Source organism: Blennius ocellaris (genome assembly GCF_963422515.1).
Source record: "Blennius ocellaris genome assembly, chromosome: 16".
NCBI classification, from domain to species: domain Eukaryota; kingdom Metazoa; phylum Chordata; class Actinopteri; order Blenniiformes; family Blenniidae; genus Blennius; species Blennius ocellaris.
Genome location: NC_137665.1, coordinates 3,874,849 through 3,901,126, shown reverse-complemented (window position 1 = coordinate 3,901,126; position 26,278 = coordinate 3,874,849). Strand labels below are relative to the sequence as shown.

At 43.0% G+C, this 26,278-nt stretch overlaps 2 protein-coding genes across 5 annotated transcripts; one reads left to right on the top strand and one right to left on the bottom strand.

Moving 5' to 3' along the window:
• Positions 1-7,862: 7,862 nt before the first annotated feature.
• On the top strand, positions 7,863-13,040 carry LOC308141483 (complement C1q tumor necrosis factor-related protein 6-like). The gene is made up of 3 exons (XM_080511664.1): positions 7,863-8,006; positions 10,015-10,215; positions 11,726-13,040. The coding sequence occupies exons 2-3, from the start codon at positions 10,017-10,019 to the stop codon at positions 12,277-12,279; spliced, it is 753 nt and encodes a 250-aa protein (XP_080367790.1). The 5' UTR covers positions 7,863-8,006; positions 10,015-10,016; the 3' UTR covers positions 12,280-13,040.
• Positions 13,041-17,284: 4,244 nt separating this feature from the next.
• Positions 17,285-24,887, bottom strand: LOC308141482 (carbohydrate sulfotransferase 12-like). Of its 4 annotated transcripts, none has more exons than XM_080511660.1 (6): positions 24,817-24,887; positions 20,521-20,756; positions 20,060-20,434; positions 19,039-19,191; positions 18,774-18,953; positions 17,285-17,939 (listed from the first exon to the last, which is right to left on the bottom strand). In XM_080511660.1, the coding sequence occupies exons 2-6, from the start codon at positions 20,539-20,541 to the stop codon at positions 17,391-17,393; spliced, it is 1,278 nt and encodes a 425-aa protein (XP_080367786.1). In that variant the 5' UTR covers positions 20,542-20,756; positions 24,817-24,887; the 3' UTR covers positions 17,285-17,390. The 4 variants fall into 4 exon arrangements, with proteins under 4 accessions (XP_080367786.1, XP_080367787.1, XP_080367788.1 ...); XM_080511661.1 differs by lacking the exon at positions 24,817-24,887 and adding an exon at positions 24,304-24,782; XM_080511662.1 differs by lacking the exon at positions 24,817-24,887 and adding an exon at positions 21,011-21,075.
• Between the last annotated feature and the right edge of the window lie 1,391 nt (positions 24,888-26,278).

Sequence of the window (26,278 nt, the reverse complement as noted above, 5' to 3'; positions counted from 1 at the left end):
AGGCGAAGACGTCGTCACCAATTCTCGAACGGTTCATTTTTGAGTCGCACGGGTGGAGCCAAGCCAAAAGCAAACACACCAGCAGAGCAGCATATTACTTTATAATGGGATTCATATCTTTTTTTAGTCTATATTTTAAAGATAATTCTAATTTTAGCCACGATGCGGTCTAACGTAGTGACCACAGGTACTATTTGAAAACACCACTCATTTCCAACGAGGTTTTCAAGGTGAAAATGCATCGACCCCGTTCGGGTTCCATGTCCGGCGGCTGATTTTCAGCCTGGAGCTCCGATGGAAGCCGCGGCGCTGAGACTTGGAGGTGATTCCTCCACCTTTCGCTTTATACTTTCACTCCACCGGCGTCTCAGGTGAAGCTTCGGACGCTCGGATTAACAAACGGGGGAGTTCTGTTCTAATAAACAGCATAAAGGACACATACAGATAAGAATGTACCTGCGTTGGATGAAGGATGAAAGGAACAGTCTTTCGCATCCAGTGCGGTTTGAGGAACTCGACTCAGGCGTCAAGCGGCTATGAGCACCTGGCTCATTATCTGTGTGAGGCTGGGGTCGAATTACGAGAACATTGCGCTATATTTTGGCTGGGAAATATCTGGATGTTGTGATAAACAGCACGGGTGTAACAACTCTGTATTTGCAGCAAACACAAAGGTACTTATGGCCCTGCTTTGTGCCGATTCTTCTTTTTTTTTTAAGCAGATCATCAATACAAGCAGTTTACTTGGAGATTCACGTGCAACGATCAACGGTCAACACGGCAATGTCAATATAATGCAAAAAAGTCAAACGGCGCCGGGGTAATAATTAGATTTGGGACGATTCCTCGACTAACTCCAACAGTAAAGTTCAAATCGAGGCAGTAAAGCTCGAAAAGTGACTCAATTTAAGGGACGAAACTGCAAAATTGCGTAAACAATAAAAGAACGTGGCGTTAACTCAGTGAACTGTATGGCAATGTTGGTGGCTCTGCTACACGTCATACAGGAAGCCTCTGTACATACATGAACTTCCCTTACCCCTGTAAACATACGTCACCTGAACAGTTATTAGACCGTTTAAAAAAAAAGAAAAATGCTAATTACATTTCTTGACTTGTTGTCCCAACCCTGGCATTAATCGTCTTAGATTTACCACATTGAGAAGTATCATACCTCCTCAAAAACAGGTACTTCAAACTATCTATATATCATTTTTGCTTGACTTTATCTGCCTTGACTATACGCATATATACCAACATTGCAGTGTGGGAATTACTTTAAAATGCAACTCTGTTCAGAACAGCTCTCTTTAAAACGAGAAGCAAACACACGAACCGTAGGTTTTCAGTGAGCTTTGAATCAATTTAACTCAGTTCTTGTATAGATCTTTGTTGCAGCAGCGCTTTCAGACTTCGAACATCCGTTCAAAGTGCTTGGACGTGTGTAAGTAGCTCAACGTATTCCTGACAAACAGCCGGCGGGTGTGAATGCGAGCAGCTGGGATTAATCCAAAGCTGAAGGTGGATGGATGGAAGGTTGTGTCGTGAAAAGCTCATAATAACATGATTTATCGACACTGAAGCCTTGTTGTGTAACAAAAGTGACCGAGCCAATAACGCCTCAGCATTTAACTTTAGTGGTTTAATGGACACTGAGACTGTCTCCGTCTTCTTCTAATATATTTCAAAGTAGAATGCTTGTAAAAAAAAAAAAAAAAAGATGAAAAAGTCCACTTTATTCCATTCAAACAGGTCATTTTCCCTATTTAATGGACATAATCTGAAAAAATACATATATATATTTGTTTTACTCATAACAGTTGGATCTTTTAAATCATGAACTAAAATACGATATTTCAAATGGACGTGATAATTATCACAGGTACGATTTGAAAAAGGGAATAATACAGAAAATTACTTGAATTTCAAGATTTGTACATCGTCTGTACGAATCAGGGGTCTGCAACCTTGATGACCAAAAGAACTGTTCATCAACAGATAGAATTTATCTCAAAATGTGCAAATTATCTGTAATAAAACCAACACATCTAAAAAAAATGCTGGATTCCTGTTTCATCGCTACACTTTAGCAAAATGTTTTAAATTACATTTGATGTAGCTAATTTCAGCATATTTTCCTCTTTTTTTTAATGAATTGAACAGTTTAAACTATATAAGCAATTTTAAACTTTTTTTTGTCTGTGATTTTACCATTTTAGGTGTTTTTTGAGTTGTTAAAACAATATTTCATATTTTTTTCGAAATTTGAGCTATTTGACCTCTTTTGCCATCTTTGGTTATTTTCAGCCCGGCTATTAAACCATTTCTAAAACAATAATAATTGAAGGCAACATATTTAAACATTTACATAAAATTTGGTGTAAGCTTTATGCCACATGTGGCTCCAGAGCTGCAGGTTGCAGACCCCTGGTGTGAATGACCCCCCCAACATCTCTAAATCCAGAGGAGCCGCAAAGTTCATCTAAATCAAAGTCCTGCATTCGGACAGAAACGGTTTGAATTGTAAAGGTCGACGAACGTTTGTTTCTCAATCGACACGCCGTGACGTCTGTAAAGAGACCAAAGCCAATAAAGAGCTAAATGTGTCAACCTGTGACTTCCTGTGGAACGACGAGGGGGTGTGTGTGTGTGTGTGTGTGTGTGTGTGTGTGTGTGTGTGTGTGTGTGTGTGTGTGTGTGTGTGTGTGTGTGTGTGTGTGTGTGTGTGTGTGTGTGTGTGTGTTTACATGTCCTGTCAGCTGGTCCTGGTGGTGTGTTGTTGCCTGTGAGAGCGTGTGTGTGTGTGTGTGTGTGTGTGTGTGTGTGTGTGTGTGTGTGTGTGTGTGTGTGTGTGTGTGTGTGTGTATTAGTGTGTGGTTTGACATTCAGCTATAACCCAACCAGCAACATCCGCTCACCTCACACAGGAGTAACATTATTTCGCCATGTCAGTTAAAGAAAAGAAGAAGAAACACACGAGATGCTGTTTTCCATCTGCAATCTCTTCTCTCCGTTGCACAACATCTCTTGTTTTCAGGTACGACATCAAATTACGCAAACAATTCACATTAATATTTCTCTATGGCAATTCTAGTTGATTTAGTCCCAGTATCCTCACGACATGAGCGTTCGACTCAAAAAAGAAAAGAACAGAGTCGAATAGATAATATTTTATCCCCAAGTTCAGTTTTTCATTTGACTTTATGATTCCGGAATCTATTGAAACCATTCGTTGCAGTTTGAAAAAGAAGAAATAGCAGAGGGAGAAAAATATGTCCCATGAATAAATAGAATTTTTATATTTGCTTTAGCTTTATGCATCGATTAATACTTATATATAATGTGCTTTAAATAGAAAAGAATAGAATAGAATAGAAAAGACAAAAAGAAAACAAAAGAAAAGAAAATGCTTCTTTTTTTTTACTGCAGTTTTTGTAATTTAAACATTCTCTGTGAGCTTTTGTCATTTTTCTCCATTCTCCTCTAAAAATCTTGAAAATGCATGTTGGCTCATTTGTTCAGTCTGATTTAGACCCTCATGTTTGCTCTGTGGATAATTGCATCAATTTGTAGCTTAAACACATAAAAACTCTTTGGCTTTGTCGCATCAATTCTCTCAATTTAATGGAGATTTTCAAACAATAGAAACTGAAGAAACACTGAATCACTTCGCCACTCGATGACTTTAGTAAACTTTACCTTCCGTTCATGTCTTACAAACACATTTATTCCTGCACTTATTCCCAAGTTCTCGCCTGAAAATTAATTAGAAGACAATTTAATACTCAACATATCAGACGTCCGACCAGAACCTTTGTGTGTCGGTCAGGTGGTTGACAGTCGCCTCCCCTTCTTGATGCTCTGCCTCCGTTGGGAGCAATCAAGAGGTTTTGGGGGGGATTTCAGACGCGGGAATCAAACATGGCAACATTCAACTCGACTGACTGTGCAACAGAGAACGACTTGTTGACTTTCAGATAGTTTCCCCTCTCATATATTTATATTATGTGTACGATGTGTCCACTCTTTATATTGAGGCACAAAGTAATGTTATTATATGACACACATAATGACCACAAAGCTATTTTATTTTATTTTATTTTATTTTATTTTATTTTATTTTATTTTATTTTATTTTATTTTATTTTATTTTATTTTATTTTATTTTATTTTATTTTATTTTATTTTATTTTATTTTATTTTATTTTATTTTATTTTGTGTTATTTATTTATTTATTTATTTTATTCTATTTTATTTTATTTTATTTTATTGTACTATATGTACTGTGTTTAATTTAATTTAATTTAAGTTTAGTTTAGTTTAGTTTAGTTTAGTTTAGTTTAGTTTAGTTTAGTTTTTTCTATTCTAAGGTTGTTGTTTTTTTATTTATTTATTTTTGTGGCAAATCATTTTTCATCATTTCAAGCCGTCGACCTGGTTTGATTCAGTATTTCAGCAACCTCCGCTCTATCTGTGCACAAATAAAAGAGCGAACAAACCCATGGAGACTTTCTGTTGAAAAAAGAAAAGGAAAAAAAAAAACCCCACACGGCCACTTTGTTTCTCTTTATGCCGTTTGATCGACACCTCACCTTAAAACGGAGGAAGTCAGAATGTTGCCCAATATCTTCGAAGCAACTCGAGGGAAAATCTAGATTTTAGATATGGCGGGGAAAAGGAGGGACAAAATACCCTGAACTCCGTTGAGTAAGAGGATAAAGATCATAATAGGGCAGTGAAATTGGAAAGATTGTTCATAAACAACCCGCATTTTATACAAACATGCAAACTCCTCTCAGAAAGAAAGGTAAGATACATCATTGCACACATTGAATGTGTTGTATTTTGTTTTGGAGCGGATCCACCGGGAGATGAGAGGATGTTCAGCGTAACGACCGCTGCAGCATCGACCTCTTCAGGGGTCAAATACTTTCTCAAGAAAACAGCTACGGGCAAACATATATTCCCACATTTCCCGGGAGAAATCTCCACCAAGACGAGAGTAACGCTGGATTGACAAACGCATTTTAGTTCCTCTTGAGTGGAAAGTGGGCAGAAATAACCTTTAAGTCTAAATTTGCTTTATTATGGTGCACAGTTTATGTTTTGGAAAGAAGAAGATAATTCAGCGAAACTGAACATTTCAACGTAAAATGTACTTTACTGATTAGTTGAGTTGCGTCTCTTAAGGAAACTGTGTGAAAAACTTAATGTTTCTATGTCATTTTTACAATTTATGTGGTTGTTTTGTGTTCATTTTGACATTTTCCTCCAGTTGATATAGAAAGATTTACACACTTTAGCAACCGTTCAAATAAAACAAACAAAATATAGGTCTATACTGAGTTTTAAAGTGAGGAATGCTTTAGAAATACTGCTGTGCAAACAATAAAACTATTGTCTAATAAGAAGGACGTGTCAAGGCAGTTTTGATATCAACTGAAAATATAAACACAATAATGATTAAAACCTTGATAGTTACTGTGTTTGATGCTTGAAGGAAGTAAATTCAAGCGTGCAAAGTGTTGGAGCAAACCATTTTCAGGCTGACGGGGGGGAGGAAAATAATCAGTGTTTTATATTATTGTTATTTAGAAATTAGGAAGGAAAAAATAAGTAAATAAAAATCCCCTATAATAATTTTATTCATGGATTTTTTTTCCCCCCAATGAATGTGAAAATGTCAATAGTTTATATTGTGTGTTAGACTGCCATTATTTGAGTGGTAAAACGTTCTGGTCCTGGGTTTTGTCTTTATTCTGTGATCCTCCACTAAATCCAGGAGTGGAATCAAGAGTTCAGCTGTGAGGTCAAAGGTCAGATGCACAACACAGGCTGGATGGGCTGAGCCTGGTAACCCTGGTAACCCTGGTGAAGCAGAGCAGCATCAGGTGTGTTTCGTTTTTGGGTTTTTTGGGGTTTTTGTTGTTGTTCCTCCTCACAGTCGCGACGGAATCACACACAGGAATGTCGTCCTGACGTAGCAGCACAGCTGTCCATGGAAGCTCCGTCAGTAATGAGCGGTGTTCCACACCTCCTGCCTCCGCCGCCGCCGCTTCTTCTTCTGCTTTGTGTTTGGGAAGTCGGCACGGTGGTTTGATCCTGCTGATCCGCTCTTGTAAATCCAGTGTGGAGCCTCAGCCCCCAAAAATAAGACTGAATGGTAAAACACAAGAAAGTCCAGCATTCAAAATAATGTGATAAAACTGAGAGCAATTCCAAAAAAAAAAGTAACTCACTACTGCCACCTAATGCATCAAAGGGGTATAACCTATCATCTACACACTGCAGCTAAAAACAATCAAAACATATCAAAGACTTTGTATATTTCAACCTTTTATTTCACAACTATACATGAAAATAACCCCTTTTTTTAACAATTTCTCAAGATTATTCTGTTTAAATAACAGGGAAAATTCCAAGGTTCTGAAAGAACATCTATTTTTGCAGCACACTTTTTTGAAAACGTTTCTTTAGTTTGAATTTGTCTTTTTTTGGTGGCATTTCCTTTGCACTGTCAGTCGGTGGTGCTATAACAGCATTCTGTTGTCATACGGTGACATCCAGTGGCCACTTGTGGTACGTACATTATTATTTTTACAATATAAGTCACATCACCAGCTAGAACATTCTGAAATATAGCCAATAAAATACAATAATTTAGTCCTTGAATTACCAAACATTGAGTTTGTAGCCAAATCTTTTCACAATAATTCACTGAATGTTTATTTCATTATTTACTTTAGTGGAATTGAATCAACAGTGAGGTTAAAATAGCACAGACAGTTAAAAAAAAAATCCAACAAGCTCTTTGAAACTCCTGGTGCCTCTGATATCTTTTTTTTTTTTTTAAACAGACATTCCCAGATGTCAGTGATTTGCTCAACAAAGCAGGGATTTCCCCCCAGAGATCCTTTGACAAGTTTCCTTTCAAATGAACCTTCAAATGTTACAAAAATCTCTCAAGTAAAAAAAATAAATAAATAAAAAGATGAGGGGAAACAGAAACGGTTCAAAAAAGTGGAAACAGATTTGTGGATCAGGTTTTTTGTTTTAACATCCAAAATGCGGCTCCAGCAGGAACTTGGTGAAATTAAACTATTTATCCTCTAATGATGACGTACGTCTGGTGATAATATTACAGTATTTATGTTCTGACTGCAAATATTTAGGCTTTGTGTTTGTTTTCTATTACGTTTATTTACTCGCTGACTTGATTGGTTTCAGATGGTGCTTTTCATCCGAGGCTGTGTCTTCTTGTACTGGAGCTTCTCTTGGTGAGACGCTTATTATTAAATAATCATTTATAAAAACAAAAGAGAGAGAGAGAGAGATGATGGGACGTCTTTGTTGTCCCAGAGTCACTCCATTATTGTTTTTTTTTTTGTAACTTCATACTGCCTCATGTAGGAGCTGCTGATGTGGGAACTTCAACTTTGCCGATTTATTTTTCCAGCTTCACTGAACTTAGAAGAAACAAAAAAAAAGACAAATTCTGGATCTGGAATTTTACATACTTCCCATTTTTAATCTCCACCCTGCTGTCTCTCTCTCTCTCTCTCTCTCTCTCTCTCTCTCTCTCTCTCTCTCTCTGCTCCAATCATAAGAAGAGCTCCACTTTGCAGGATGTAAACTGTTTCTCTTTAATTCGAGGTTCTCCTCAATATCTCATCTGTAAATTGTTGCTCTGAACAGGTGCAACGGTTTCCTCATCAGATCAGGATCCGCAGCTGCCACCAGGAATTGTCTTTCTTTTTTTTTTTTTTTTAAGTTTGTTTTTACAGTCCAATAACCCCTCGTTCCCATGAAGGAGGGATCAGAGAGGAGCTGGACTTCCCTTCAGAACTCACCCGCACGGCGAGAGAACTGCTGACTCAGGCTTCTCTCCCTCTCTCTCTCTCTCTCTCCCTCTCTCCCTCTCTCTCCCTCTCTCCCTCTCTCCCTCTCTCCCTCTCTCCTCCTGACCTGTGTCTCCCCGGCGGACTGAAGCGGCTGCACAATCGAGGTGAGAGTCCTTCTCTAACAAATCTCTGCCGCGCGCGTGCGCGCGCTGCGCGTATTTACGCACAATTTACGCACGAACAGGCGCGCACCGGGGCGCTCCGCGACAACCTTCTAAAGGTTCCACTGCTTTTGAGTGCATTTGTAATGTTAAAGTTTATACATTTAAAATCTTGTTAGTGTGACATAAACTGCAATAAAATCCTTTGTAAAGTAAATGTTCAGATCAGAGATTCTTGCGTTTTATCCGTTTCTTTAACAAGCTTCCAGTTCAACGAGAGGTTTCCACCAAAAAAAAAAAAAAAAAGTTATGTAACGTTCTTGTTGAGCGTATGAACCATATCAAACACACTGCATGACCATCTGCGGTCTTTAAATCCCCAAAGAGTCAAAAACACAGGGCTGCGGATTTTCCCCTGTAAAATAGATGCGATTCGAAAAAAGAAAGAAAAAAAAAAAGAAAAGAAAAGAAAGAAGAAAAAAAAGGATCAGGATCAGCAGGAATGTTTGGTTTGAATCTGAACTTGTGCAGCTGCGAAGCTGTATTTGGAACCCGGGGCACGCGCAGCTGTGTTTTCTCGTGTTTCCATAACTGGGATTTTTTAATCAAGTAGAAATTTAGGCTGAGCTACTTTAAAAATCAAGCCTCATTTTGGAGCTTACAGACATTTATGAGGAAGTCAAGTTCCCACACTGAGAGTCTGTAAACACTCAAGTCCCACAGTCTGAGTAATTACCCCCCCCCCCCCCCCCCCACACACACACACACACACACACACGTAGTATTTGATTTGATTTTCGTCTTATATGTTTAAAATCATACTAATTTGTTTGAACCATGCTTGAGTGTCATAAATAGAAATAGTGCGGAGTCCAGTATTCCTGCATACACCATGAAGAAAATATGCAAAACCACACAAAGTTAAAGACAGTAAATATATGAGCTTTTAAAGGTGCTTTTTTTCATCATTTACGTGTTGTACTTTAGTTCCTTGAGTGGCAGTGGAGAGTCTTTTAGATTTGTGTTAGAAAGCTTCACCAATTAGTTTAAATAAAGCAGATGATAGCAGCATTTTCATCCTGCATGTTTAACCGTGAGGTGCAACATCAACGGTTTGCGGGCCTTTCCATTTATATATGGATATTTGCATATTTCATTATTTTAGTTTCCTCTGTCTGTGCCGTCAGTCTCTCACAAACTATTGTCCTCGTCACTGTAGCTGAACCACAGCAGCAAGTTGTTTTTGGAAATAATAATGTACGTTATATTTCTCTATATACTTATAGGAAAGGGTCTAACAGATCCAGCTGTCTCCCATACGCACGTCGGTACATGATGTGCCGGTTACAGTAACACACTGGAAACACACCGAGGCTCTGGCGCGCGGCCACAACGTTTCCATTGAAGCTGTGCTTCTCTTGGCTCGCATGTCAGAAAAAGAAAGTGTTGGGAAACATTTTTTTTTCCCCCAAGTGATTTATGATCCACGCAGACTTGAACTCTGGCCCTGTTTGGAACTTCTCTCTGTTTTGACTTTTAATGTAAAATGTAAAAGCAGCGTGTTGAAACTGCACATACAACGACACCGTGAGTTTATGGAGGCAATTTAGTTGTTTGGTTTTTTGTTTGTTTGTTTGTTTTAAAGAGGAGAGTTTGTTTTGTGTGTGCATGTTTTCCACAACTGTAACTATGTTTTTCTTTCATGAGGTAATGAACGGTTGAACCCACCACTTTCTCTTTATGACATTTATGATTCATAATTAGATTATTTGTAATATTTCAGCCATGACTTAGTCTTCTTTTCCTTCATGTTATTGCTGCAAAAGTTGATTTTCATCTTGTGGACGGGTGATTCTCATAGAATCTTCAATTTCAGCCTAAAAACGTTCAAATTGAGGCACATCTGTATAAATTCTGTTCGATCAATGCTGGGGGGGGGGAATTATAATCATCACTTGTCACCCAAAACGTCTTTTTGAATGATTATTTTTCCCTTTTCTCCCATGCACAGTTATGTTGGGGGTCGTCCTCCTCCTCCTCCTCCCGTCCTCCCTCTCCCTGGTGGCCGGGGTGCCTCCTCCACCTCCTGTCCCCTGCAGACGCTGCTGTGACCACCTGGAGCCAGCAGAGGGCAGTGGAGATCAGCTCAGTGCGGAAGGCTTCAGCCACGTCCCGGAGGTCCGCACCTTCATCAACATGACCATCCTGAAAGGTGACGCGTCTGCAGCAGAACGCGTCACACGGGGCCATCGTTGTCATATACATCTCAATACAGCATGTGGACAAATGTGGCCATCTTGAATTCATAGCTTTCATCATCTTATTGGGTTGTTTGTTTGTTTTTGTTTTTTTAACTGTATATGGTTTTAGAAGATGGATGAATAGATGTATTTTAACAAGGAAACATTGTTTTCTCTTTGAAAAGCAAAGGTTCCGCAATAACACTTTCTTGTTGGGAGTTTTTTTTGCAACGACTGTCCTCTGGTCTGTGACAAAGACTGTCCCACTTCAAAGAAAACCTCAAAGCAGAACATTTCCACCAGCACCATGGTTCAGAGTTGGAAGAAAGTCTCTCTGCTGAGACAAATCGCTCTTTGATTTGTCAGTACCGAGAATATCATCCACCCCCCCCCCCCCCACAAAAAAAAAGAAAACGCCTGTTTTTCACTTTTATGTTCTCTGGCAACCTGCAGTTTGGCTGGTGGTTGTTTCTGTTGGATGGCAGAGAGACTTTGTCCTGGCAAGCCTCGCATGTAGGTCAAATCTGTGTAATTTCTGTCTGATTATGGAAAAATGCTCTACGACACCAACAGTTATGAGAGCTGCAGACGCTCTCATTTAAAAAAAACATTAAAAAAAAAAGTAACTTCTTGGAGGCTTCGTTCTGCATTCAAATGATCTGATTGGGCTTTGAAGGGTCAGTGAGTCCGAAACCGGAATGTGTTTGAAATTGGCATTGCTCACAGGTAATTTTCCCTCACTGTGAAATCATTTAGTTCAAACCACTTGGAGACGTGTCTCGCTGGGCTTACAGGCGAACACGCAGATGTCATGAGCACTCGGATCGAAACAAAATCCCTCGGTAACGGACGATCCAAGTGTGAGACTTTTTGGAGGAGACCGCTTTTGAAATATGTGACTCAAATCCAGAACCTTGTACTTTACTTTGACGGATTTGAAAATGTGGTAAACGTGCACTCACTGAGAGAACGAGGGTTTTGGGGCTTAAATATGCGGTCAGTTCATCAGACTCAAAGTACGATAATGTGGCCAAGATGAACATCATCAGAGGTTTTAATGATCAACGATTGAAGGATTTCAGAGGCTTTAGTTTTCTGTGGTGAAACACATGAATGAAGTGGTTTAGAGTGTTTAGACGTAACAAGAAGGTCCGAATAGGAGCCTTCTGTGTGGAGTTTGGTTGGTTGGTTGGTTGGTTGGTTGGTTGACTGGTTGGTTGGTTGGTTGGTTGACTGACTGACTGGTTGGTTGGTTGGTTAGTTGATGTTATACTGGATGTCAATGTGAAGGACTGTTCAAGTGGAAAGATGGATGGATGGATGGATGGATGGATGGATGGATGGATGGATGGATGGATGGATGGATGGATGGATGGATGCATTAGCATTTTGCTGTTTCGTTTTGGATTTTTTTTTTTGCTTGAAAATCCTTCTTAAGAATAAATTCCTGATCTCATGACGCCGGTCCGTTGTTTTGCTCAGGAGACAAAGGGGATCGAGGGGACCGGGGGACACCGGGTAAATCCGGACTCGAAGGCCCCCCAGGCTCCACGGGGCCCACGGGAGCCAAAGGCAGCAAAGGTCAGGCGGGGCTTCCAGGAGACCCGTGCAAAGCCCGGCACTCCGCCTTCTCCGTGGGCCGCCGCAAATCCCTCCACAGCCTGGACTCCTACCAGGCGCTGATCTTCGACACCGTCTTCGTCAACCTGGACGCCCAGTTCAACATGTTCGACGGGAAGTTCCTCTGCGCCGTCCCGGGCGTCTACTTCTTCAACCTCAACGTCCACACGTGGAACTTCAAGGAGACGTACCTGCACATCATGCAGAACGAGGCGGAGCGGGCCATCGTGTACGCCCAGCCCGCCGACCGCTCCATCATGCAGAGCCAGAGCCTGACGCTGCAGCTGGAGACGGACGACGAGGTGTGGGTGCGCCTCTACAAGAGGGAGCGGGAGAACGCGATCTACAGCGACGACGTCGACGTCTACATCACGTTCAGCGGGCACCTGGTCGCAGGGAGCGCGGCGGGGAAGTGAACGAGCGCAGAACAGCCGCTCGCCTTTAAGGTGTTTTCTTTTCTGACTTCTAACGTTTGAGATCAAAAACAAACAAAAAAAAGACTCTTCTTGTGCTCTGGATGAAATCGGTCGGAGCAGGATGAGGAATTTGGCTTTTAGAAATTTTAAAAGACGTCCAGCAGCTCCAAAGTACAGTTCTGAGGAAAGTTTATGGTTTTTTTGACTTCCAAGCCTTCTAAAACTACAACAAGTAGTTAGATTACTTGACATAAGAGGTGCTGAAGGAGCCATTTTGAATCCAGTCTTCGACCACAGCTTCATATTTACAGAAAGAAACGATTCAGGCCTTCTTTTCATTCCTTTCAGAAGTTTAACATTTTATAACATGGCTGTCGTTTGCAATTCTTACTCCATATGGAAAAACAGCCAAAAGAAAACGTGTTGATATGGTACAATAATAATAATGCCAGCGGTGCTCTTATTTTGTAAACGGTGCTTGGTTAACTTGTGTGGTTTCTTGACTTTGAGTTGAACATTATAAACGACATGCTTCAACACTTTATAATCTTTGTTCTCGGTTTGACGTTATAATTAATGTGAATTAAAACTTGCACTGTAAATAGACTAAAAATCCAAATTCGACGCAGTTTTTTTTTTTTTTCGCTACCTGGTGTTTGAAAAGCAGAACTCATCGGATTGTTAAAAGCTCTAATTAAAGATATATTGGATAAACGCATCAATAAATGTTTGTGTAACAGTCGTGTGGTGGGACTGATACCGTCGCGTCTATAAATCCACTTTTGTTTTTGTGTTTCTCTTTTAAATGCCGACATGAAATCAAGAAAATGACACTAATGCCTTTGAAAGAATTAATTCTAATGCAATATATCGTAAAAATATTAACATTTCTAATCTTTCGGTGGGGGGGGGGGGGGGGTGATGAGGGATTGGCTGGAAAAGTCTTACAAGATTAAGTGAAATCAATGACTCTTTAAGAATATAATGAAGTGTAATCCTCAGTCAAAACTTGTGTTGATGAGGCCTTGAGACTCGCCTCATTAACTCAAATGACAAATGTGAGTTATTATAAATATTAGTGCCTTCCCGTAAACACTCTTTTTATATCACTGGAGTTTTCCTTCCTTTTTGTTCTGATACAGGAAGATTTCATTTCCTGTTCCTACATCCTCCAGAAGCTTTGTGCCTTTTTTTTTTGGCTCGAAGCCGCCAAAATAAAACCATATTCAGTGTATCTGTGCAGCACCGAGGGAGAACAGGAAGCTCCTTTTTTTTTTTTTTTATCACCCGCTGCAGAAAAGTGATTTTTCACAGACACAATAACAAATCCTCCTTCATGCCCCACAACCTTTATTTCTCTTGTACGAACCACAAATACTGATGAAATTGCATGAATATTTGTACAAATCTTATAAAAAAGAACAATAATCTCTCGCTCCTTTTTTTTCTCTTTCCCTTCTTCTTCTTTCTGTGTGCTTCAATGTGCTGTCAGGATGAGGTCAAAATGTAGGACGTGGTTTGGTACCAAAGATTAAACAAACCATGGGAGTTATTCTGGGATGAAATGTTGCCCTGGGTTACCGCGGGTAAAAATATGCACATCGGCAGTCCGACTTAACAAAAGCATCATTAACCCTGTAAGACTGATTTCAGCATCAACTCGGGTTTTATTTTGCCAACACGCAAACAAGCTCTTTCCCTTTATTTGTTTTGCATCTCAACTTTTTTTTTTTTTTTTTGCATTCTGACAGAAATAAACAGCAGAAATAAGTGAAACGTTGACTTAACATAAACAACAACAACAAAGGTATGAAAAGATGACGGCTTGCGATACAGACACTGGCGGGGTGGGAGTGCAAGTTTCAAGTTTTTTTTTTAGTTTTTTTTTTTTATGTTTACACACAAGCTTTCCTTTGTGTATATTGACACCAGCGTGAGGAAATGACGAGGGGACGATGCCGTTTTAACATTTTCCGCGCCGTCACAACGCCCCACGACTATAGAAAACAAACCAAAAGGCACTGAGACAACACCGATGTAATCGTGCGTGTGTTTGTGTGTAATTGCGTGTATACGTCTCAGCGGCTGACGCGTGCAGGCGTGTGTGTGTGTGTGTGTGTGTGTGTTTGTGCCATCGCATCCACGTGGCGATGAAAATACGGTGCAATCCACTGAACACAAGCACACAGCATAAGAAATCATTCAAACCTCCTTCTACTAAAGGGCTCAGCTGTTTCTTATTTGTCCCAAAACAATAAGTCACATGAAGATAAACAAGGCCCGTTTTTTTTTTTTTTGTGTGATTTTCTTTTTTGTTTTTTAATCAAATATACCTTGTTGTGGCTTTAAGTAAAAAGTAAGTCCTCCTAAAAAAATACTTTTTTGTTGTTGTTGTTGTTGTTGTTGCAGTGTAAACTTTTTCAATCAAAGGCACGTATCTGCTCACATAAATCCTTCGGACCAATCAGTTCTACTTTTAAATTCCTACTGTAAAAACCAACTTCATGCATCTTCACAACAGTGCATTCGCAATGTGTGTGTGTGTGTGTGTGTGTGTGTGTGTGTGTGTGTGTGTGTGTGTGTGTGTGTGTATTTACACTTGGCTTTGTGCAATGTGCTCAGCTCGTTGCTACAAAGAACGATGCACCTTATGAAAACGCTGCCTTTAAAAAATAAAAATAAAAAGAAGAAGTGTGGTTGCAGTCTCCACGGGTCGCTCCCTCCCGCTGTGGTTTTAATGTTACAAACTGCCTTTTGTAGGTTTAAAAAACAAACAAAAACAAAACAAAGAAGAACTGTAAGAAATCGTTCCCTTTTTAGAAACGTTAAAACACGCAGACGCACTTTTGCATGTGCAGCGGCGACGGAAATCTAAACAACGCCGTCGCGCCGCGTTTGTTTTGTTGTTTTGTTTGTTTGTTTTTGTCTCAAAAACAGGCCGAGACAAATCCCCGCTGTTTGGCTGCTGTGCTTCCGTGTGACGGGGCTACATTGTGGCGTTTGCATCATGCTGGAGAACCGGCGGCCAAACGGAAGCAGGCGGCGGGAAATCGTCTCGGAAACGACTTGTTGGTAATTGCGGCGATCAGCCACGGCTCTATGGCCACAGCTCTATGGCTACCTGCTCTATGGCCACAGCTCTATGGCCAGGGCTCTATGGCTACCTGCTCTATGGCCACGGCTCTATGGCCACAGCTCTATGGCCAGGGCTCTATGGCTACCTGCTCTATGGCCACAGCTCTATGGTCACCTGCTGTATGGCCACAGCTCTATGGCCACCTGCTCTATGGCCACCTGTTCTATGGCCACAGCTCTATGGCTACATGCTCTATGGCCACGGCTCTATAGCCACCTGCTCTATGGCCACAGCTCTATGGCCAGGGCTCTATGGCCACAGCTCTATGGCCAGGGCTCTATGGCTACCTGCTCTATGGCCACCTGCTCTATGGCCACGGTTCTATAGCCACCTGCTCTATGGCTACAGCTCCATGGCCACCTGCTCTATATCCACCTGCTCTATGGCCACGGTTCTATAGCCACCTGCTCTATGGCTACAGCTCTATGGCCACCTGCTCTATGGCTACAGCTCTATAGCCACCTGCTCTATGGCTACAGCTCTATGGCCACCTGCTCTATGGCTACAGCTCTATAGCCACCTGCTCTATGGCTACAGCTCTATGGCCACCTGCTCTATGGCCACGGCTCTACAGCCACCTGCTCTATGGCCACGGCTCTATAGCCACCTGCTCGGTCTCCTCTTCTTACTACTTCAACATCTGGCACAGAGTTAATAGCAGCAGATCTGTTCAAGCGCCGTCGAGTTCAATCAAGGTCATTCAGAGGCTGAATCCACACCTCCATAATGCGTCCTGGCATCCTGTGTTTTGGTTTTTTTTGTGTGTGTTTTTTTTTAATGCTTTCAATAAACAACAGTCGACACTCGTCTGCAGCCACACAGCCTCCCATGCCACACACGCTCCTGACCACTTTTAGATTACATCCCGGATTAATTTCGCCAGCAATTTAAGCTACAATAGCTCATCGGGTGGATTTAGGCCGCACCAGCCGGCCATCAAAACACTCTGCTTGGCTTTTGACCCGGATGGCAGTTTGAGCGATTCTCCTTCCCCGCGTCGCTCTGGATGGATGCTGAACAACTGCAAACAAGAAAGGAGATCCAATTTGGTCCCTGTCAGACCCCCTCAGGTCGTCACACTCACCCACAAACAGGGAGCTACAATAAAGACACAGCCTGTCTTGTTTCATTTAGAATATTATGGCTGATCGCTGTCGATTCTGATAATCGTCTCTATGCAGAAGCTTCAAATAAGTCAGGTTTGTTTTTCCGATGATATGTGCGTCACTGAGGTAAAAAAAAAGGAAAAAAGGAAAAAAGAAAAAAAAAAAAGAACCTGTTTCTATCGTCCGTGAATTCTTTGTTCAACATAAACGTCCCTTTAACATTGCACTTACACAATGTGAAATAAATTAACTGAAAACGACCACTCTTGTGCAACTACATGTAAAACTAATCTAGAAACACACTTTGTTGTTTTGTTTTGGGTTTTTTTTTTAATCTGAATGCCCCAATTTCTTCCCAATATCGTTTCCTCCGTGTTGCCACGACAACCAAAATGCTTCCAATGCCACTGCAAAAGTGCGCTGCGGCGGCGCCGCTTCTCTGAGACGCTGTGCTCCTTGACGCCCCGTGTGATTATCACAGTCTGGTCACAACGCCGGCGTGGCGGCAGGCGGCGCCACATCAAAAGTAAGAGGTTGCCGGAGACGTGGCGTTCGGGTTGCCGCTGAATGTGACGCGTCGCGAGCTCGGCCAGCGCTCTGACGCGTGTGCTTCTTCCTGTTGGTACGGCGGCGTGGAACGGGAAAAAAGCCACCTGAGGCAGCGAGCGTCCTCTCCGGCGTGCACATTGGAGCGTAAACAAGAATGTGTATGCAAAGCTTCAGGATAAAGAGATAAAATGCTTTGTTGTTTTTTATATACGTGTATGTGTATGTGTATGTGTATGTGTATGTGTGTGTGTGTGTGTGTGTGTGTGTGTGTGTGTGTGTGTGTGTGTGTGTGGCTGTGAACCTCTGAAGGACCCCGCCGGTCACTCGTTGAGGAGCGACTCCGGCCTCTCGTAGCCAAATAGCCTGAAGTCGGGCTCGTACAGCTTGTAGAGCTCCCGGCGCGCCTCCACCGGCACCGTGCTGAACCAGTCCGACTCCCAGCTGCTGGCCGTGAGGTTCCTCTGGGAGGCGGGGAACTCCACCACGTTGTCCACCCGCAGCTGCCGCAGCAGCTGCTCGGCGTCCTCCTCCACCGTCTCCAGGTGGCCCACGAAGTCGTACTGGATCTGGCACGGGTGGCAGAGGCGGTAGACCTGCCGCCAGTGCTCGTTGAAGGCCATGTCCTTCTCCGTCTGCGGGTCCAGGAGGTACTGGACGAAGTGGGAGAACAAGGGGCGGACGCCCACGGCGAACGCCTCGTCCACCGAGGCGGGCGGCGTGGGCTGGTTGGCGTAGCGGCGCAGCATGACCTGCGCGAAGCGCCGGTAGAAGTCCTCGTTGCGCTGCTCGAACTTGTTCCGGTAGGCGGAGATGAGGCGCACGAAGGGATCCCGCACGAAAAGGAACTTGGTGTATTTCTTCAGTTTCACCTGTGGAGGAAAATGAACAGAGGGTTTAGAACAAAAAAAAAAAAAAAAAAAAAGGATAAATCAAGCGTACAAAATAAGAGTCCTTTAACGTGCATCCTGAAAATGTGATTATCATGCGATGTGAGTTATTAGATAACTAAAACACCTCATTAATGTATCGATTAATATGATTTTATTTGACTACATCTAGAAAACTGAAGTGACTTCATCAACAAACATGATTGAATCATCTGGAGTGAATAAAAGACTCATTTCATGCCAGATTAACTAGAAACCCACGACAATGACTGACATTAGCAACATAGACGTTCCCACATTTAACAAGACGAGGCCCGTTATTTTGAAAAATATCCCGAGTCTTAGTTTACCAAGCATGTAAGTAATAAAGGACGACAATCTAAACTGCACATGAACACATCAGATTTCATTATTTTCACTATGAGATGAATCCCAGTCGTGCAAACGGGCTCACTGAAAATACATTAGGATTTTTTTATTTAATTGTACTGTCCCTTTTGTAAATAAAGCCAGATCTCTCTCTGCTGTTTTCTGTGTCGCTGAAAAAAGCTGGAGGGGGAAAAAAAGCTAAGCGTGTGCCGCGCACGCCGCTCAAACCGACTCCGGGGTTCGGCTCATGTCAAATTAATTTGAACACGGTTGACTTCACAACAATTCGACTCCGAGTTGCAGCTGTGCAGCTCAACACCTGATGAAATGTCCCAGAGCCCGAACACGTAAACAGCACATTTAATGGAGAAAAAAAAAAAAAAAAAACGTCTCTCCGGCGGTTACGCTTCCCCGCGACGCTCGCCGAGGTGTGAAATTTGCACAGACCTTCATGAGGTGCCTGGCGAACTTGCTGTAGCGCTTCCAGAACTTGTTGAAGGTGAAGTGCATGCTGGAGTTGTGCACCAGGTCGGTGGGGATCGCCAGCGGGTCTCTCTGGGGGACGCCGTCCTGCAGCATTCGCTCGCTCAGAACGATCATGATGCGCTTCCAGTTGCTGCACGCCACCTGTGTAGGGCGGGAGGGAGGGAGGGTCATTTGACGTTTCTGTCCAGCGACTGGCTGCCGAACCCACGCCGTCACGCCGTCATACCTTGGGCACGTAGCAGTAGATGATGCCGTGCCGGTCGTCCACGATCAGGTGGTCCAGCTCCTTGTTGGGAATGTCGTCGAACGAGCGGTTTTTCCCGGGAAACACCACGCTGTCGTTGGCGCACATCTCCCGGAGCAACCTCCGCCGCTGCTCCTGCGGACCGGGAAAAGAGAACGACATCCGTCAGGAGGCCGTGTTAAACCCTGATCATTTGTATGAGCGTCTTATTGCAAAGAACACGTGGTTGGAGCCTGGTTGGATTCCCCAATTTGTGTCGGCGACGTGTTTTCATTTCAGCCCGTCTGGGGTCCGGCGGCTCGGCTCTGTGTGCTTGACAACTTGATTTCACCGCGATTTTCTCTGAGATGACATCATTTGTTACACTTTTATGTAATTTTGGGGTTTTTTTGGCTGAAAATATTGGGAACTAAGAAATATAACAAATCACAGGAAGTAAAGTGACATTTTTTGTTGTTGTTGTCACAAAACGCTTCGTAAAATGAACTCATGATAATAAACTTCTCATTTCCCTGGAGGAAACAGTCATTTATGAAAAAAGAATAATAATAAAAAAAATGTAAATGGTTGTATTGAGAGTATTTTTGAAAGCTCAAATCATCAGAAAGTAAATATGGAGCTTTTCAACATAACTAGAAGGTGGTAAATGGGATTAAATTGAACAGAGAGGCTGCTGCTGTCAGCCTGTCAGTGCTCAGTATTATTTCCTTGCAAGCTCCTCAGCCCCCCCCCAGCCACCACTTTTCATAGCAGGAAAACATACAGCAGGTGGAATGCACGGCACCAATGAAAACTCTATCCAAGTATCTTATTAAGTCCTGTCACTGAATCAGCATGCGACTGGCTACTGGAGTAAACTGAGTGCAGCCTGCGGTCGTTTTGATTAATTCCTCCTTTGCGTTTCCCTTCCGAGACGTGTCAAAATGTCACGCTTGTTCAATAAACCCTTCACTCCCGTACAATTAAACCTGCTACTAATATGAGTGATAAGGATTTAACGAACCTGTCGCTCAACGAGCTCCGCCGCCACCGGAGTCAGATGGATCTTCCACTCCCTCCTCGGTACGTAGCGCTCGTCCGCCTTCTCCGACTGGTTGCCGGCGTCGGCCGGGGCCGGGTCGGTGGGCTCGCCGGTGCCCGGCTCGAGGAACTGGTTGACGAAGGCGTCGATGTCGGACAGGAAGGACGGCGCCCGAGACGCCTGGGGCTTCTGCTGCGGGGGCAGGTGGGGGGTTTTGGGGCCCGGCGAGACGGGGGTGTGCAGGTAGAGGTGCGACGCGCCGACGTCGTCCCAGTAGATGATGATGAGGAGAATCATGAAGGCCGAGCCCAGGATGACGAAGATGTGGAACAGCCTGGACGTTCCCATGGTGGCTCGCTACAGGATCACCATAGCAACATAGTTAGGACTTCACACGGCATCTCTGCAACGGCGTCGCCATGGCAGCAGATTGAAACAGTTACCCGGGTATTTTTTTTTTTCATGTGACAACCAGGGCCACAACGATTACGGATTTCTTGCTACAGAGTCACCATGGCAACAGAGTCAAGGTCCAGGAGCTTCTTTGTCGGCGATGCCCATGGCTCTGAGCGCACGGCAGCTATAGCGGGGTCTGCGGCATAATAGAGGCACACAGCAGGGGTCCGCCGCACAGCCAACGAGGAGCAGAAGCCTCACCGCGGATCCATAGAGCGCTCACCTGGAGATGTGGGGGGGAGGGGGAGGAAAAAGCACAACGAGGTCTTCAATTTCTCCATTATTTTCATTGTTTCTATCACACAATCGGGTGAATCAATTCCACGTAAACTTGTTTTTTTTTTTTAGGTTGAAAACACACAACTCAAAGCTACAATTTGAAACAAACAACATGCTCCTCTAATAATAATAATAATAGAAAAAAAAAAGAGAAAAGAACTCCAAAACTGAAGCAAAAAGTCACGCCTGTCAGTTCACCGGGTTCAGTTTTCGACGAGGTATGCACCGAGTTCCTCCTGCAGCTCTGAGTTGACCCGACTCCCACTCCCGGCAGTAAAATCACGAGCGGTTGTCAAATATCTACAAGCCGAGGAGGGAGGGAGGGAGGGAGGGAGGGAGGCGTCGGTGCGCACGCCATAAAGCAACACATTTTGCATTGCACAAGTATCCTGCTGTATCCATACCAACCTGCCTATGGATCACGGTCCGTCACAGGCCGGGCACCACAAAAAGGCCCCCTTATGTGAGAAAGCTTTGAAAGTGAGCCAAGCGGGGAAACACGGCGAGGAAGCGTTCAACGCCATGCACAAAATGGGCAAAACTGACATAAGCAGCGTCAGGTAGGTTGCAGTACATATAATCTTTATTCTACCTGCGACCTATCCCGGCCACGGTGAGTCTGAAAGTCACAGGGTGTTGCTTTTCCATTCCGGCGCACTTCTAAATTTGGAGCCTCTCGTACAACAGTGCTCATATTATTTCCTCTTTCCCGAAGCAATGAGGGGACCACTGGCATGGAAAATCATGACTCCTCTCTCCTGAGGCTGCAGACTGCGCTGCCTCCTTCCTCTCAGACGCACCGACAAATGAGCTGCTGCCACCATGACGCGCATCACAACAGAACGCCGCCGATACTCCGGTGCTTAAGTGTGATTAAGAGATACTTGCGGCTTAATTAATGAACAAAATTTGCAAGCCGGGGCAGGAAATTATGTACGTTGAAGCCACCGACTGCTGAAGAGCAGTTATGTAATCACGATGATTGAGCCCACTAATGGTGTCACCTTGTGACACCGTGACTCAGGCAGGAAGCATGTAGGTTTAAAAAAAAAAAAAAAAAGTTACTTGTTGGATTTATTTATTTATTATTCACAAATGTTACTTGTTGAACTTATTTACTTATTCATTTTATTTATTTTTTATTTATTATTCCAAAAATGTTACTTGTTGAATTTATTTTTTTTAAATTTATTATTCCAAAAATATCACTTGTTGGATTTATTTATTCATTTTTATTTATTATTCAAAACTATTACGTGTTGGATTTATTTATTCATTTTTATTTATTATTCAAAAATATTACTTGTTGGATTTATTTATTTATGTTTTATTCATTCATTTATTTATTATTCAAAAATATGACTTGTTGAGTTTATTTCTTTATTATAAATTTCGCCATGTATTATTTAAAACTGTTGCCTGATGGATTTATTTATTTATTTTTATTTATTATTCAAAAAATATTATTTGTTGAATGTATTTATTATTCAAAACTGTTACTTCTTGAATTTATGTAGTTATTTAATTATTCAAAAAATGCACAAAGTAGTTGTTATTCCCCCCCATGATAACTTCAATGTTGGAGACACTCTACGTTGCTGCTGACGGTAGTGAAAAGCTCATTTTCGAACGTTTGGCACACAGTGGTTCTTGTCGACGCTCAACCCACAGACGTCCGGGGGGCTGGGAGTTCTGGGTATGAGAAGTATGCATGCAAAATCCTGTCAACAGCAACAAGACTCGACGTGCCTGGAAAGTATTAAACAACCTGTGATGACTACAATCAACAAACACGCGGCATCAGGTGATTCAGTACTGTCAACATTTATTCATATAGATATATATGTATATATCTATATGTGCAGGTATTAACCCTTTATCAGGCGAGTCGCTGTATTTCGCCACTTTTAACTCTTGCGATAACTTGAGCTTGTGAAATATTTCTACATTCTGAAAATTGCGACACTTCCTCCGACACACTTCCCTGACAAAACGACATTTACCATCTTTTTGCCAAAGTCCTGAAATGAGGGTGATTTATTCCATTTCCAAGCCTTTTGCAGTGTTTAGTGTTCAATTTTCGACAAGGATTTTTCCATATAATGATTGTTTACACGGTCAAGATTTGCTACTGAGCATACTCCCACTATTATGTGATTTCTGAGTATTATGTGATTTCTGACTAAAGGAATACAAACAGTGTGAAGCGAACACGACATGCAGCCTTGCCCGACATGACCTCCAAGTGAGTGTGTGCAAAGGCTTTTATCCTCAACGCTTACACAGAGAATATAGCGGTTATTCTACAACAGTCACAGTAATTGCACCGTCTCCATCTACGCACAGTTTTAAAAATAAATAAATAAATCAATGTTGTGCATGCCGTTTTGTTTGAACCCAACAAAAAGCCTCGATCTGATCATTAAAACTGATCTTCCTGACTCCCATTCCACCGCCACTGAGCGGTAATGAGCAACCTCTCGATCCCTCTCTCACAACTTAAAAAGCATCTCCACAGCGTCGAGGTCCTAATGTAGTGTTTACAGAGCGCAGAGGATCGTGATTCTCAATCTTAGCCCTTTTCGATTCTCATTCCTGAACGTGTGGTGGTCTGGAACGGGGAGGCGGTCCACCTCCAGCCCCAGAGACTCTCTGAGCAGCTTTGATTTGTCGTGATTTGTCATGTAAATCTTTGTGTTGAAAGGCCTCGATGCACGTTTTGCATCAGTCTGCCAGGTTGTCAGGCAGGAAGAAACTCCACCTTAAAGCTGCACTACAGAGTCACTGAATACACTTTCATTCATGGCCACGTCTCCAATAGTGTAATAACCGGATAACTGATATTTCCTCAGGGAAAAACAGGTAATGTCACATTTTAGAATGTATTATATTCTCGATTTCTAATGTGCTGATATTGTAATAAACCCTCACGTGGTGCTAAATTGTCAATTCAGTCAAGAGGTTTATCACATTTCGAATACTTTTTTTTTTTTTTTTAATACTTCGTGGGTTTTTCTTGATGAATTATTTATAATGCAATTTGCAGAAGAAGTTGAGCCCTTCTGGCGGTTATTTATTTATTTATTTACTTATTTGGTGAATTCCTGAATGATCTTTTACAGTCTAACTTCTCATCCGAAGTTTACAGAATGACCCGAGTTCAATGGGGGAAGTAATACTGAAAGTTTCAGCTCCTTCCTCAGAAGCGTTTGTCGACATTTGATTCAATTTGCCAGCTCATGAAATACGCGCTTCAAATATGTCACGTGACACACAGTGGATGTTAATTAAAGTGTGGGTGTATTTATGATTGTAGTAGATTACATGGTGTCACTGTACTAAAGTTGGAGTGAAATTACATACTTGGTAGGTGGGGGGGGTGGAGAGGGGGAAGGGGGGGGGGGGGGGTTCGCAAGTACTCAAAAATACTCCTTAATCACAGGGTTGTGAGTATTTGTGACTTCCAGCTCTGCTCGGTTAGTTTTGTTTACCTCCCCGGTGCGAAGCCCCTTCCTTCCACCCCCACCGGGGCCGAGCCGTGGCGGCGGCGGCGGCCCGGGGCGCAGTGAGCGAGCGGCGGGTCGCGCGCTCCGTCCTGCCCGCTGCAGCCGCCGGCGGATGCCAGACCGGACACAATGTAGCCTTTGACGGGGAGGGCAGAGCCGCGAGGACGGGCTGTTCCTCGCACCGGGGAGTCCCCCCCCCCCCTCTCTCTGCGCGCGTGGTTCGGTTCGTTAACCTTTTTAACACGATTCACGTCAAATAATGTTTTTAAATAAAAAAAAAAAAATGTTTACGGTCGCTTTTCCCAGGACCCGCTGTTGGGTTTTTTTTTCTTTTTTTTTTTTTTATCAATATCCTGCTGTCAGCGTGGCTCGCAGTCTATCCCTCTGAGAAGTGCACAGAAGGAGAGAAAGCAGACCTGCTGTCACCGCCGGGAGATGTGGCGTTGTTTTCTAACGATTCCTGGGAATGAGAAGTCATGAGAATAAGAAGCTCCTCACCTCCTTCGTGCCTCCCGGCTCCCTGCGCCGCGTCAAGCCGAGCCGAGCTGCCTGCCTGCCGCCTGAGAGGAGGGAGAGAGAGGTAGGGAGGGAGAGAGAGACAGAGAGAGAGAGAGAGAGAGAGAGAGAGAGAGAGAGAGAGAGAGAGAGAGAGAGAGAGAGAGAGAGAGAGAGAGAGGGAGGGAGGGAGGGAGGGAGGGAGAGAGAGAGAGAGAGAGAGAGCGCCGCTTCTTCTTTTTTTTTTTTTTTTTTTTTAAACCAGTTGGCGATGGAGCGAGATCACGGTGCCAAAGTGTCGCGAGAGTTCGTTGGTGTTTTCTGCAGAGTGAGTTGAGCTCATGAGGGAAAAAAAAATAAAAAAATCACTTTTTTTTTCTGGGTCAGCTCGAGCGCATCAGGGATGATTTATGTAGACAGAACCCCCCCCCCCAATCCCCCAACATCCCACCGAGCTCAAAATAACCTCTTGTACCTGCAAAAACAAATGTCACCACACACACACACACACACGCACGCACGCACACGCACACACACGAGCAATTATACTATTATAATGATGACAAGGAAACGTGGCAGTGGGTGTCTGCGACTATCTCTGCTGCCTGCGGCTCATGAAATCCTCTTATTTGTGAAACTCTTCTCATCATGTGCCATCAAACCTCGCAAGGAGCCCCCGCGGAGCAGCTGATTCACTGTGCAGCATACACACACACACACACACACACACACACACACACACACATACACACACACACACACACACACAGAGGTCTCTCACTATACTCTTAATATTGATCCGTTTTATCCAACTCCTGTGTTTGCCGGAGCGCCCTCACCTCACAGCGAGAAGGTCATGGGTTCAAATACTGGTCAGGCCTTTTTCTGTGTGGATTGTACATGTTCCTCCCCCGTGTTTGCGTGGATGTGAGTGTGTGATTGTCTTGATCTGCTCAGAGGATGTTCACATAATGCGCACGTGTCTCACACACACTAAATTATAAAATCATATCTTCAGTAGTGACAGGAGGATGATGGAGAAGCAGGTATGTTTCTCAGGGATCACAAATTGTATTATTATAATGAAGATACTACGTGGAAGCATATAAAACGATAAAACTTCATGAGGTACACAACATTTAAATCTCAGGTCATGTATTTTATGGGAGTCTGATGGTGCGTGTGCATGTGTGTGTGTGTGCGCGCCCGCATTTGAGGAGATTATCTGATGAAAGAGGTTACAATAAATCCTCTCCTGGCCCGTCCATATTTGTCCGATTCAACTTTCAACTCAGCCGCCGCGAGAAGAAGAAGGGGAAAGAAATTGCGTTCAGGCTCTAGAAATCGACACGAGCAGCCGCGTCAAAGCTTATCACGTCAAGATTGATGGTCACCGACGTGAAAGCGGCGAGAACGCAGACTTGTGCCGGCTGATGGATTATATTAATGTAAAGAAAATTTTATT